This window comes from Myotis nattereri (assembly GCF_964212035.1).
Source record: "Myotis nattereri genome assembly, chromosome: 5".
Lineage (NCBI taxonomy): Eukaryota > Metazoa > Chordata > Mammalia > Chiroptera > Vespertilionidae > Myotis > Myotis nattereri.
The window spans coordinates 38,117,501-38,130,013 of record NC_138080.1 but is presented as its reverse complement, the minus strand read 5'-3'; the positions used below and the strand labels follow the sequence as shown (position 1 = coordinate 38,130,013).

Here is a 12,513-nt window from a genome sequence, read left to right as displayed (position 1 = left end):
TCTTTCCCTGAGATCACACTGAAATAAATGCCTTAAAAAATCTTTCTTCATTTTTGAGAAAAAGCTTAAAGTCATCCCAATCCTTCTTTCCCTTTAAAAACAAAACTTGTGTCTTCATTAATTTTTTTTATAATTTATTGTTTTTTTATTTATTTTTTATTTTTATTTTTTATTTTTTTAAAAATATATTTTATTGATTTTTTACAGAGAGGAAGGGAGAGAGATAGAGAGTCAGAAACATCGATGAGAGAGAAACATCCATCAGCTGCCTCCTGCACATCCCCCACCGGGGATGTGCCCGCAACCCAGGTACATGCCCTTGGCCGGAATCGAACCTGGGACCTTTTAGTCCACAGGCCGACGCTCTATCCACTGAGCCAAACCGGTTTCGGCAAATTTATTGTTTTTTTAAAAAATCTCTTCTTCCTCCACTCAAACCTCTATGATGTCCCAATCCTGCCTTAATCTCTGTATCCAAATATCTTTATATTGTGCCTCTTAGAAACTGAAATTTCCTAATATAAAGCATTTTGTGCTCTTCTTTCTGGTTGCCAACTTACAGAACAAATGAACTTTGATTTCTGTTTAGCTCCTAAGGAAAATCAATGAGTAAACTGGCAATTTCCTTTACAAATTACTCAGAGAGCCCTTGAGACATTTAGACATATACCAGAGTTGGCAAAAGTAGGTTTACAGTTACTCTTATGGAAAAAGACATGCAGGTTATGATTATAATAGCTTCAATAACGCAAAAGAATGGCACAATGCAACTGTAAACCTGCTTTTGCCCACCACTGTATAAATAAGCCTTGAGATGAATTAGTTTAATCTTATATGCAGATTTACAATTTTCACTAAGACAGTATTTTTTAAAACACTAGTTGATATGCATAATTTTGAAAATATAATTCAGTGTTTAAAAAAATAAACCTTATTTTGAAAGGCAACCATTAGATCTTAACAAAGCAGAGGGAGCATCGCTAAATATCAAGTTCTCCGTATATTAAATAACATTTTTAGTAATAAAATATTCTGTCATCAGCTTTTATTCATTGAAACATTTTAATCTAATACATTGAAACATAGAATGCAATTCATAGGAAGGGTTTAGGGACCATGACTGTACATTTACAATGTACTTAGCATTGTAATTAGATTGCATCAAATGCACAAGAAAAGTGAATACCATTTTTAAAAAATATATTTTTATTGATTTCAAAGAGGAAGGGAGAGGGAGAGAGGGAAACATCAATGATGAGAGAGAATCACTGTTAGGCTGCCTCCTGCACACCCCACACTGGGAATCAAGCCTGCAACCAGGGCATGTGTCCTGACTGGGAATCGAACTGTGACCTACTGGTTCATAGGCTGATGCTCAACCACTGAGCCACAAGAGTCGGGCAAGTGAATATTATTTTATTATATCTCTGTCCTTGCAAAGGAAATAGAGAAGCCTGTTGCAAGTAGATAGAATTACTTAATTTAGAGAGGAGAAATGTCTTTCTTAGAAGTCATTGAGAAGAAGAAAATAATTTTATATTGTTATGTTGCTAATTAGATGAAAAAAGAGACTGTTTTATTTCAACATATCTTCTGGGAAAAAAAATGGGGTCTTTTACAAACCTCATAAAGAAAACAGTTTATTTTAATTCTGGCAGCTCAGCATGGACTAAAATTGTGGTATTAGATAAGCTTTCTTTTTTATTGACCTGTAGCTGCTTAAAAGGCAGAGGGGAAAAAACATACCCCAAAATAATATATTTAACTCAGAGTGCAGCAATATTGGCACTCCCACACAATACTTGTGAAAGTGTAATTGCTATACATTTTGCTGATGGGAAATTTAGCAATACATTTCAATGCTTACAACTATTTGAGCAGAAATTCCAGTTCTAAAAATTTACACTAAGAAAATGATACAAATAGATATAAAATTATATGTGTGCATGTATATATGTGTCCACGTGTACATATACACACATATGCGTGTACCAGTATATATATGCATATTTTAACATTCATTATATGAATGTTCATTATTGTGTAAGTCCTAATAGTAAGTATATTATTATAGTACATCCATACAATGGAGTATTGTGCGATCATTTAAAATTACTGTATGGCCTGGCTGGTATGACTCAGTAGTTTAGCATCAACTTATGAACCAGGAGGTCACGGTTTGATTCCTGGTTGGGGCACATGCCTGGGTTGCGGGCTCGATCCCAGTGTGGGGCATGTAGGAGGCAGCTGATCAATGATTCTCTCTCATCATTGATGTTTCTCTCTCTCCCTCTCCCTCTCCCTTCCTCTTTGAAATAAGTAAAAATATTTTTAAAAATAAATAAAGAATAAAGTTACTGTATAGATTTACTTTATTTATACATTTGATAGGCTTCTAAATGTAAAAAAATCTATACATATAAAATTCTATAGTGTATCAGAGTATTATTGATTTTTAAATAATTGGGGGTCATAACTATGAATGTATGATACCATTGGTTTGCAAAATTTTTTTCTTTCTTTTTTTCATTTATCTTTATTGTTGAGAGTATTATAGATAACCCCTATATTGCCCCCATCCACCTGGTTCCCACCCTCCCCAGGCCTTTTTCACACTATTGTCTGTGTTCATTGATTATGCATATGTGCAAATTATTTTTCTTTATCAATTTTTGTGTTTTACAAATGTTTCTGCCTTGGTCATTACTTAAAAATCAGCAATGAGCCCTAACCGGTTTGGCTCAGCAGATAGAGCGTCGGCCTGGGGACTCAAGGGTCCCGGGTTCGATTCCAGTCTAGGGCATGTACCTTGGTTGTGGGCACATCCCCAACAGGTGGTGTGCAGGAGGCAGCTGATTGATGTTTCTCCCTCATCGATGTTTCTAACTCTCTATGCCTCTCCCTTCCTCTCTGTAAAAAATCAATAAAATATATTTAAAAAATCAGCAATGAATAATAAGTACTTATGAAAAAGATCTGACAAAAACTAACAATGATGTATATGTATATAACTATGCATCTGTACATATTTGTGCTAATTAATATATTTGTATGTCCTTTGTGTGCACTTACCTTTGGTAAGGAAGCTCGGGATCCTGAACTCTGTGTGGTCATAGTCAGCACAGTAGTTATTCCCAAAGCCACCCTGGCCGGAGCAGCATCCATATTGATCCAGAATGAAACCCACGACAGGATAACAATCAGGAGGCTGGGAATGTACATCTGGATCAGATAGTATCCCATTTGTCGTTCAAGATGGAATCGCACTTCTATACATGTAAACTTTCCTGATTGATTGCAAAATAAAGGCAGGAATTGGTAAAAGTACATCTTTGTTTTGGCATCAAATCTCACAGGTTTTTCCCCCCCATAATTTTGTCCTAAAATTTTCCGTTACCACAAAAAGAGATCCTAAATCATATATGCAAATCCATTTCTGAAAAGTATTTTTTCTTATTTTTCTGCTAGCATCTAGAAGCAACAAGAAAATGTACTGTTTGAGGAAATAGCATAGTATTCTTATTACTTCACACTTGATTAACACTGCATACTTGTCAAACTACTCAAAGGTCTATTATTTCACTTGATTCTAACAAATACCTCTGAGATTGATGAGACAAATTACTCAGTGACTGTGTTGTTTTTTCTTGCTCATTGACTGTTTCTGGTGCTTTCAAGTATTTATTTAGAGTCAGGTACCATTTGTTCCAGAAGCCTTTACATTGACTTTAAAGTCAGTGCTAAAGGATAAATACAATTGAAGTTGAATAGTTCCTTAAATGCAATATCTGTAATTTATTTTATATATTGATAATTTAAAAACTATTAATGCTAACAAATAGGAAAACATATTATTTCCCATTGATAACTTCAAACATAACTTAAGAACACACCTAATAAAAAGACACCTAAGGTACATTTGTCTTATATATTCACATCTTTGTGTCTCTATTAGAATAATTAATAGAGGCATAAATTGTGGTTTAAGTAAACATTTTGTTGACATTTCTGCTTATCCCCTGGTTCTATTCCCTACTCTATTGCCATGTTACCTCTCCTTAAAATAATTGTTTATCTTAATCATCTAACTCTTGGTTTTATTTTTCCCTTATTCAAACTATTTTAAGAAAGATAAGGTCAGGGAGTGAGCACACTGGTCTTTCTTTAAGGGACATTCTGTAATCTTATTATAAGAGAAAGAATAAGAGAGCACAGCTGGGAAAATTGCTAGTATATATATATTGCTAGTGTAGGGTTCAGTACAAAATTTCTATTATTGTGACCTGAGCCACATGCTACAGTATTGCATGGTCTGGGCTGCAAGAAGAAGGGATGGATGAGATTCCAGAGCTTAAAAGTCTTTACAGAGTTTCATAAATTCTGGGAAAGTTGGATTCCACACTTAAGTGTCTAGTAGTCAGAAACATATATGCCAGCTACACATGATCCTTTATCAAATACATACAGAATGTTGAACCATTCTTAGAGTATATGAAAATACTTTAGATGTTTAAAACTCTTAAAATATAATTTTTAAGTTTTTCTTTAAAATGAAATGAAATAGAGCAAGAATAATAAGGCATTTTTGTGATATAACTGTTAAATAACTCAAGTAATCTCATGGTGTAATCAGTAACAATTGCTAACCATTTGGGTACTTTGAATACATTCTTTACAGTTCATATGATTCTCAAGAAAAAGAAGCCCTCATTGTGAGGCTATGTTTAACATGGTGACTATAGCTGGTAACATTGTACTGTATAATTGAAATTCGCTAGGAGTCTAGAACTTAAATGTTTTTGCATGCACACATCAAGTAAATATGGGAGGTGATGAACATGTTAATGAACTCAATGGGGGGAATCATTTCACAGTGTATACTTATATCAAATCATCACATTGTACACTGATAATCTTACAATTTTAGTCAATTGTCCCTCAATAAAATTGGAGGCGAAGCATTTTTGTTGATACAGATTGAAAGGAAAATTTTCCTGTTTAGAGTAAAACGGTTCCTCTCCCCCTTCCTCCTGGGGTGGACAGGCTTTTAGTATTCTCACATGTACAGACAAATTTTCCATGTTAAAATCCACTCTATTGTTTTACTCAATAAATATTTATTGAGCATCTGTGTACTTTAGCAGATCAGAGACATACAGAAATGAAGAGATACAATCCTTAGCTTTATTAATTTATGGTAATGAGAGAAACATAATGTATAGTAAACATGTCAATTGAAGGTATAATTTCAGACAGTGAAAGCAGGAGGAGGAAGGGAGTGGATTTGGGTGTTTAACCTGTGCTGGTGATGAAGGGTCATTTGAAGGCCAGCCCTGAGGTATGTGACAGTATTAGGCCTGGGATAATTTGGAGAAAGAGGCTTGTGCATAGAAGAAAGACAAGTACAAAGGACCTATAGAAGGAATGAGTGTGGCGGATATGAGAAAGTGAGCCACTGTAACCATTTACAGAGCAAGGCAAGAAGAAGCAGAAGAGGGTTTGGGGCAGGGGTGGGCAAACTTTTTGACTCGAGGGCCACAATGGGTTCTTAAACTGGACCGGAGGGCCAGAACAAAAGCATGGATGGAGTGTTTGTGTGAACTAATATAAATTCAAAGTAAACATCATTACATAAAAGGGTACGGTCTTTTTCTTTTTTAGTTTTATTCATTTCAAATGGGCCGGATCCGGCCGCGGGCCGTAGTTTGCCCACGGCTGGTTTGGGGCAAGAGACACCACCAAGTTTGTGCCACCTTGTTACAGCGGCCTGAAGAAAGGAATCCATCACCCAAAACCAACTCTAGATACTTTTTAGCATTTCTCTGAAAGTTCTTTTGTCATTAAAACTGCCCCTAGAGGGTGGAGCAGGGACACTGGTGTTGACCTGACTGCTCATTGTTGTGTAGAGATGTTAAACTTGAACTCTCTACTAAATTAATATGAGCCTCACTCCTGAAGAACTGTGGTAGGGGGTGAGAAAATGGCAGCGATTTTTTCACCTGACTGTGAATTGATTAAGAGGTAAAAAAGATTAGAGGCCTTGTATAGTAAAAGGTCAGATCACAGTTCTGGGAAATGCTGAGCCCAAGAAGAATCAGTTACTGTAATAAAGTGATAAAAACAGCAGCTGATGCAGGTGGGAGGCCATGAATTAACCACATAGGAGGGATTCCTCTGTGGAGGACAGTTTAAAAGAATGTGTAGGAATAGGTTAGACAGTTAGTGTAGATATTATGGAATGCCCCGTGTCAGCTGAATGTATTGAATCTTTCAATCCATTATGTGAATAACTATATTTGGCTTCTATCCTCAAAGGCAAAAGATAACTGTGTCAGTGTGAATAGTAGGTGCTTAAGTAACAATACCTTAAATGCATGAAATTGTACCCAAAACTTTAGACAACTGATGTCTTAAAAATTAAAGAAAGCAATTTCTTTCATTTTGTTAACAAACACAATGTTTATGTCCCAAGAAGCGTTAAAAGTAAATTTTATTATTCACATAGAAATTAAAGGAACTTTTTTGGAAACATTACTATGTAATTATGAGCTTTTCACAAAAAAATATGTACATGTAATTAAACACCAAATATTTCTTTGGTCCCATACAGACTGGTTATATAACAATAGGTAATAAGTCAAAGCACCTGTAACTTTCAATTTTCTGCTCCATTACTATGGAAAACATTGAGCTATAAATAGTGAAAATAATTAACCTAGCACTACAATTAAGAAATATCTGACTACCGTAAAACCACAAGTTGTAATGAAGCATACCTGTGTTGTAATGTTTAGTGCAGTATCGTAAATCTTTCTCTTCTTTCAACAGAAATTGGGGCAGAGTGAGTCCTTCTGCCACTTGTACAGGTGCCTCATCTTGCCATTCAAAAATGAGATCATTCATTGTGTATCCAACTAGGCAAAGCATAATAAATAAATAAATAAATATAGCATTAAAGGGCATTCAAGGAGATGAAAAAGCACACACACTACTTATACTACTTGTACAGTTTACATAGGATGGGAAGGCCAAGTGCTGTCACCTTAACTCTATCAATTGAACTATTCCATCTCACAAAAGTCTACTAAAATCTATTTATATGGAATATTTATCAAATAATGTAATAAAGTGTAGTAAGCTACTAATAAGTATAACATACATATACATTCCTCCCTTGGTATTGGCAGCTACTGTATTAATTAATTAATTCAACAATTCATTTTTGTTCTACTCCATTGGATTTCTGCTCACCTTCTCTCAAATTATTCAGGACTCTTTCAACAAAAACTGAAATGGTCACTGTTTAGGGAATGACCTCAACTGTAACATTGGGGGGGGGGGGCGGGGTGTAGAGAAGGACCAGAGCTGACACCTTCCTTAATTTAATAATTAACTATTTTAGTTGATGGTATCTGCATCTAGGTTCCAAGTCCCAAAATGAACAAAATAATATTTTAAATAGAAATGTCTGCTATTCAGGAAAAAAATCAGAGTACAAAGAAAATCCACATAGAATAGTTTGTGGAGGAAGAAACTCTTGCATTTACTGTGAGTTCAGGAGAGAATGAACTCATGTATTTTATAATAAGTAGGCACCTTCTAGCAAATTAAATTTCACATTTCTATTGGAGAAGTACTTAAGAAAGAGCAGAATTTTATATTTTCCTTCCTTCTGAGTGAGAACTTGTTCAAATATACATTAGGAAGCTGCTGCAGAGAAAGCCCGAAGTCAATGGAACCCAAAGGGGAGCCTTGTTACAATGCACAACCACCACAGAGGCACAAAGAAAGAGGCATCAGGTCTGGCCTCTGAACTAAGTCAAGTATTCAGGTAAATGAAGCAGAAGTTCTAGGTCCAAGAAGCAAGGGTAACTGTCCCCAACAAATTTTCCTGTAACTTATATTGTAAGGGAGAGCCTGTGAGCCTGATTAGAGTCAGCTGGCTTGGTGCACATTAGGCTAAACAAAACAATGGGTAAGCAAGGGAACTGATCACCCTTCCCCCTTCTCCCAATGTCTGGAAAATAATCTCCCCAAAAGAACCGAATAGGTCTAGTTGTGGTTGGAGTGACTTAACTCAGAGACCCAACCGCACCCACGGACTCTTGGGAATACCTGGCAGCAGCCACCTGCCTGGCAATAGAGATGGTAGTCACGAGGACATCGGTGATTAGAGCAGTGGTTCTCAACCTTGGCTGCACATTAGAATCACCTGGGAATCTTTTTAAAATCCTGATTTCTGGGCCACGTCCTCCAGAAATTCTGTTTCTTTGTTACTAAGGTTGTGGCCCCACCCCATAACAAAGAAACAGAATTTCCGGAGGATGAGGCCCAGAAATCAGGATTTTAAAAAGATTCCCAGGTGATTCTAATGTGCAGCCATGGTTGAGAACCACTGCCTTAGACTGTCTGGATTTTGCTGTCAAACTTAATAGCAGCACTACCATCAGTGTAATGGATCCTTATGCACTACTTGGTAGAGTTTGTAAAGTCATCCAGACTTCAGGGGTACATCTGAATTCTGGTTCCAGACAGATATGGAAGACTATGCTCTCGACCACTGGACGTAGCACAGCAAGGACTTATGCTAGACTCACTCATACTGGAATACATTTCATTGAACCCTTCAAGTAATGATTTAATTGCTAATCATAGAAGGCTTTTACTTTTACTCATAAGTCCTTTGATGTATTCATTATAAATACCATTTTACATAGAGAGAAAATAGATGCACATTTCTCAAGGTTCGAAAGATAGCAAAATAGGCACCAATTCTTATTTGTTTCTAGATAAGGCATGTACCTTATCCTTCCATACCTGAAATCTCTAATGACACAATATGGGCAGTTTTATCCCAATTTAGACAGATAAATGGAGAACTGAACTGAAACCTCATTTTGTTTTTGCATTCTAAATTTTTCTTAGGGGCTTCTGTGAGAAGAAACTCGCCCTCTGAAATTGCTTCAAAAACAAGCTTGCATTAATCTCCAATGCCATTCATAGGCAGCACATTTAACTTGCTCTTGTATTAAATAATCATCCACATGAAATGACTTAGGTATGGGCATGTCATAATCAAACTATGCTTCTTCATTATGGCCCATAATATATTTAAGTTGGAAATCAGAGGAAAAATAGCATGATGGCATGTGTAAGGGATAATTCATTATTCTAAGCAACTTACTAGATATCCAAGGAAAATAACTAAATGAGACCTTCGCTTCAATAAACCTTCAAACAAAGCTTTAAAAAAATCAATACTCTTCTACATAGTTCAAAGTGTTTTAGCATCCTTACACTTTCGGTTGGCAGACGTTTATACAAGTCTGAGAATGTTAAGGAGAACAGACTGGCTAAGGAGATCAATGTTGTGAGTTGAATTCCCTTGTACTGTAATAAGCTTCACAGCAAAAAGAACCTTATTCAGGGAACATTAACCCTAACCTCAGCCAGAAATCTCATGTGGCAGCTGCAGTGAAACTTGTAAACGAATAGCTCGATGCAACCAACACTTGTTTCTTCAACAGGTATTTATTGTGCACTGACTGCATGTAAGGCATCCGGCTGGGCATCAGGGAGTGCGAGGTGGTGTTGCCAGGTAGGAAATAAGTGACATGGGAGAGGTACCGGTGGTGTGTGCCTTCAGAAGGGGGATCTATCATATCCACTTGAGTTGCATCTTGAGAAAAGGCAGGACCCGTATATCAAGAATGTGAGAGGGCAAAGGAAATAGCATCATCCACTGAAAGAAACTGCGAACTCCCAGGACTTATAACGGATCTAGCAATAACTTCATTGGTCTAGAGCAGTGGTTCTCAACCTGTGGATCGCGATCCCTTTGGGGGTTCAACGACCCATTCACAGGGGTCGCCTAAGACCATTGGAAAACACATATATAATTACATATTGTTTACAGTAGAAAAATTACAGTTATGAAGTAGCAACGAAAAAAATTTTATGGTTGGGGGTCACTACAACATGAGGAACTGTATTAAAGGGTCGCTGCATTAGGAAGGTTGAGAACCACTGGCTAGAGCCAGTTTGCATAAAGGAGCATATGGAACAAAGAGATAAATTAATGTCAGATAGTGTAAAGTTTAAATCCTAGGTGGAAAAGTTCAGTCTTTAAAAATTCCCTGTGGGCAATGATAAACAATTGAGTCTTTTGAGCAGGGAAGTGATGTGACAAGAATTGTGCTTTAGAAACATTATTCCAGCAGGATCCTTTCATGGAATTCACAAGGTCTGAAGTGCTTTCTAATCCTAAGACATAATTTACGTTTTTCACTGTGTTGACATTTGCCCAGATGGTGAAAAAACAATGGTGGGTAAAAGTTCTCGTGCGTTAGCATAATTAAAGGCAGTGGCCCCAAACTGCTGGCGGTTATTGTGCTCTTTAGCTCCATATATCACAGCAAGAACAATGCACTTTTATTTAAGAATGTTCTTGATCCTTAATAGATAATTTTATCAAATTTTGGCCCTTATATAAATAACTTTTACAATTCTGTGTGTCAAAATGGGAAATGCGTATCAAGCAAGTCAGCTGCACACTATACTATAATAATTCTTTTAAGGAAAAGCGCCGGCATGATTGATTTGCAGGGTAAACCAGCGGGTTTTTCTTGAAACACCATTTTCACTTGAAAAAAAAACAAAACAATAAAACACACCATGTCTGGCAAACTGTGGATATTGTGATTAGGTCTATGGCAGACCATTTTCTTAAAAATGAAGAAAGTGAGTGCATCTATCACACCTAGGTCAACGATTGATTTGTTGTCAATGATAGATTTGCGCTTTCAAGTCATAAGTAGAATTTTGAAAAAATTATTATCCCAATACTTAAGGGTTTTTTTGATGAGTTTCAAGGTGACATTAACAAATGTGACCTTTCAATATGTGTGTCAATGTTTGGAAAATATGAATAACTCATTAAGCTACCATTTTCTAAATAACCAAAGCATGATGTTAAAAATCATGCATAGGGCCAGGCCAGTGTGGCTCAGTGGTTGAGCATCAATCTATGAGCCAGGAAATCACAGTTTGATTCCCAGTCAGAGCACATGCCTAGGTTGCAGGCTCGATCACCAGTGGGGGGCATGCAGGAGGCAGCCGATCAATGATTGTCTCTCATCATTGATGTTTCTCTCTCTCTCCCTCTCCCTTCCTCTCTGAAATCAATAAAAAGAATCATGCATAGGTAAAAGATCCATTCAAAGTGCAAACTAGAGAAGTGGATTTTAATTTACAAGAATATAGAGAGTTCATTGATTTGGTTTCCAATTTCACATGCAACTAACCTTTAAAGAACTACCATCATCAGAAAATAAAGATATGTGCATGTTACAATGGATTGTTTTGTGTGGGGTTTTTTTTTTTTTTGCATATTACAGAATTACCTTCTTTTAAAGGCTGAATAGAATTCTTTTGTATGCATATACATTTTCTTTATCCATTAACCTGTCAATGGGCTCAGAGGTTGTCTCTGTACCTTGGCTATTTCGAGTGGTGCTGCAATAAGCATAGAGGGCTAATATGCCTTTTGCACATGTAGTCGTAGTAGGAAGTAGCCTTTGTAGATTGGCTTCTTTCACTTGGTAATATGTATGTTGGTTACTCCTTTTTGGTGATCCTTATTTCAATTATTTTGGATAAATGTCCAGAAGTGGGGTTACTGGATCAAATGGTGGTTCTACTTTTAATTTTGCAATAATAGGTATGAACTTTGAGGATATAATACTAACTCAAATAAGTCAGTCATAAAAAGATGAATATTGTGTGATTTCACTTATATGAGGTCTAAAGTAGTCAAATTCATATAATCAGAGAGTGGAATGGTGGTTGTTAGGGGCTGGGGAGAAATAAATGAGTCAACAAGCATAAAGTTTTAGTTAAACAAGATGAATAAGCTTTAGCGACCTGCTGTTACAACCTCATACTTACAGTCAACATACCATACTGTACACAAAAAATAGTTAAGAATGTAGATCTCATGCTACACGTTTTTAACACAATAAGATGAATTATTTTTTTAAAAAAAGGTATGTAAATCAGAGCAAAATAATCTGAAAGAAAATTCCTTCACCAATTTGTGCTGAAATGAGGATTCTAATTTACTGAAATATTACCTCTTATTTATATTCCTAGTGGACCATTGCCAAAAAATGAGAATTTTTTTCTTTGTCTTCTCAAGAATGCAAACAAACCTTTTCAAAAAAATTTTAATTATTTGCCAAAATTAGAAAGTAATTAAATGTGTATTTAAATGAGAATATAAAGTTAAAGAAATTTTTGAAGTTTCCAGTCTAAGCCACAGACAAATAACTTATACCACAGTCTTTGCTTATATAGCTCATGTCACTAGAGTAGCCTTCTCTGACAATCATATAAAATACTTGTCTTCCAATCAGTCTACGGTCACCCCTTCCTCTTTATTTTTCCCCTAAAACTTATCTTTGCCTAAAATGGTATATGTTGATCAAGCTTTAATTTTGTTTACTGTCTTCATAG

At 36.1% G+C, this 12,513-nt stretch overlaps 1 protein-coding gene across 2 annotated transcripts in view; it reads right to left on the bottom strand.

Moving 5' to 3' along the window:
* GLRA3 (glycine receptor alpha 3) overlaps positions 1 to 12,513 on the bottom strand; it is a gene marked incomplete at both ends in the record, with an annotated part of 132,614 nt that overhangs the window by 33,767 nt on the left and 86,334 nt on the right. For both annotated transcript variants that reach the window (XM_081093221.1, XM_081093220.1), the window contains 2 exons: positions 3,073 to 3,287; positions 6,777 to 6,914. In XM_081093221.1, coding sequence (XP_080949347.1) covers positions 3,073 to 3,287; positions 6,777 to 6,914 — 353 coding nt within the window. The remainder of the gene's footprint in view (positions 1 to 3,072; positions 3,288 to 6,776; positions 6,915 to 12,513) is intronic.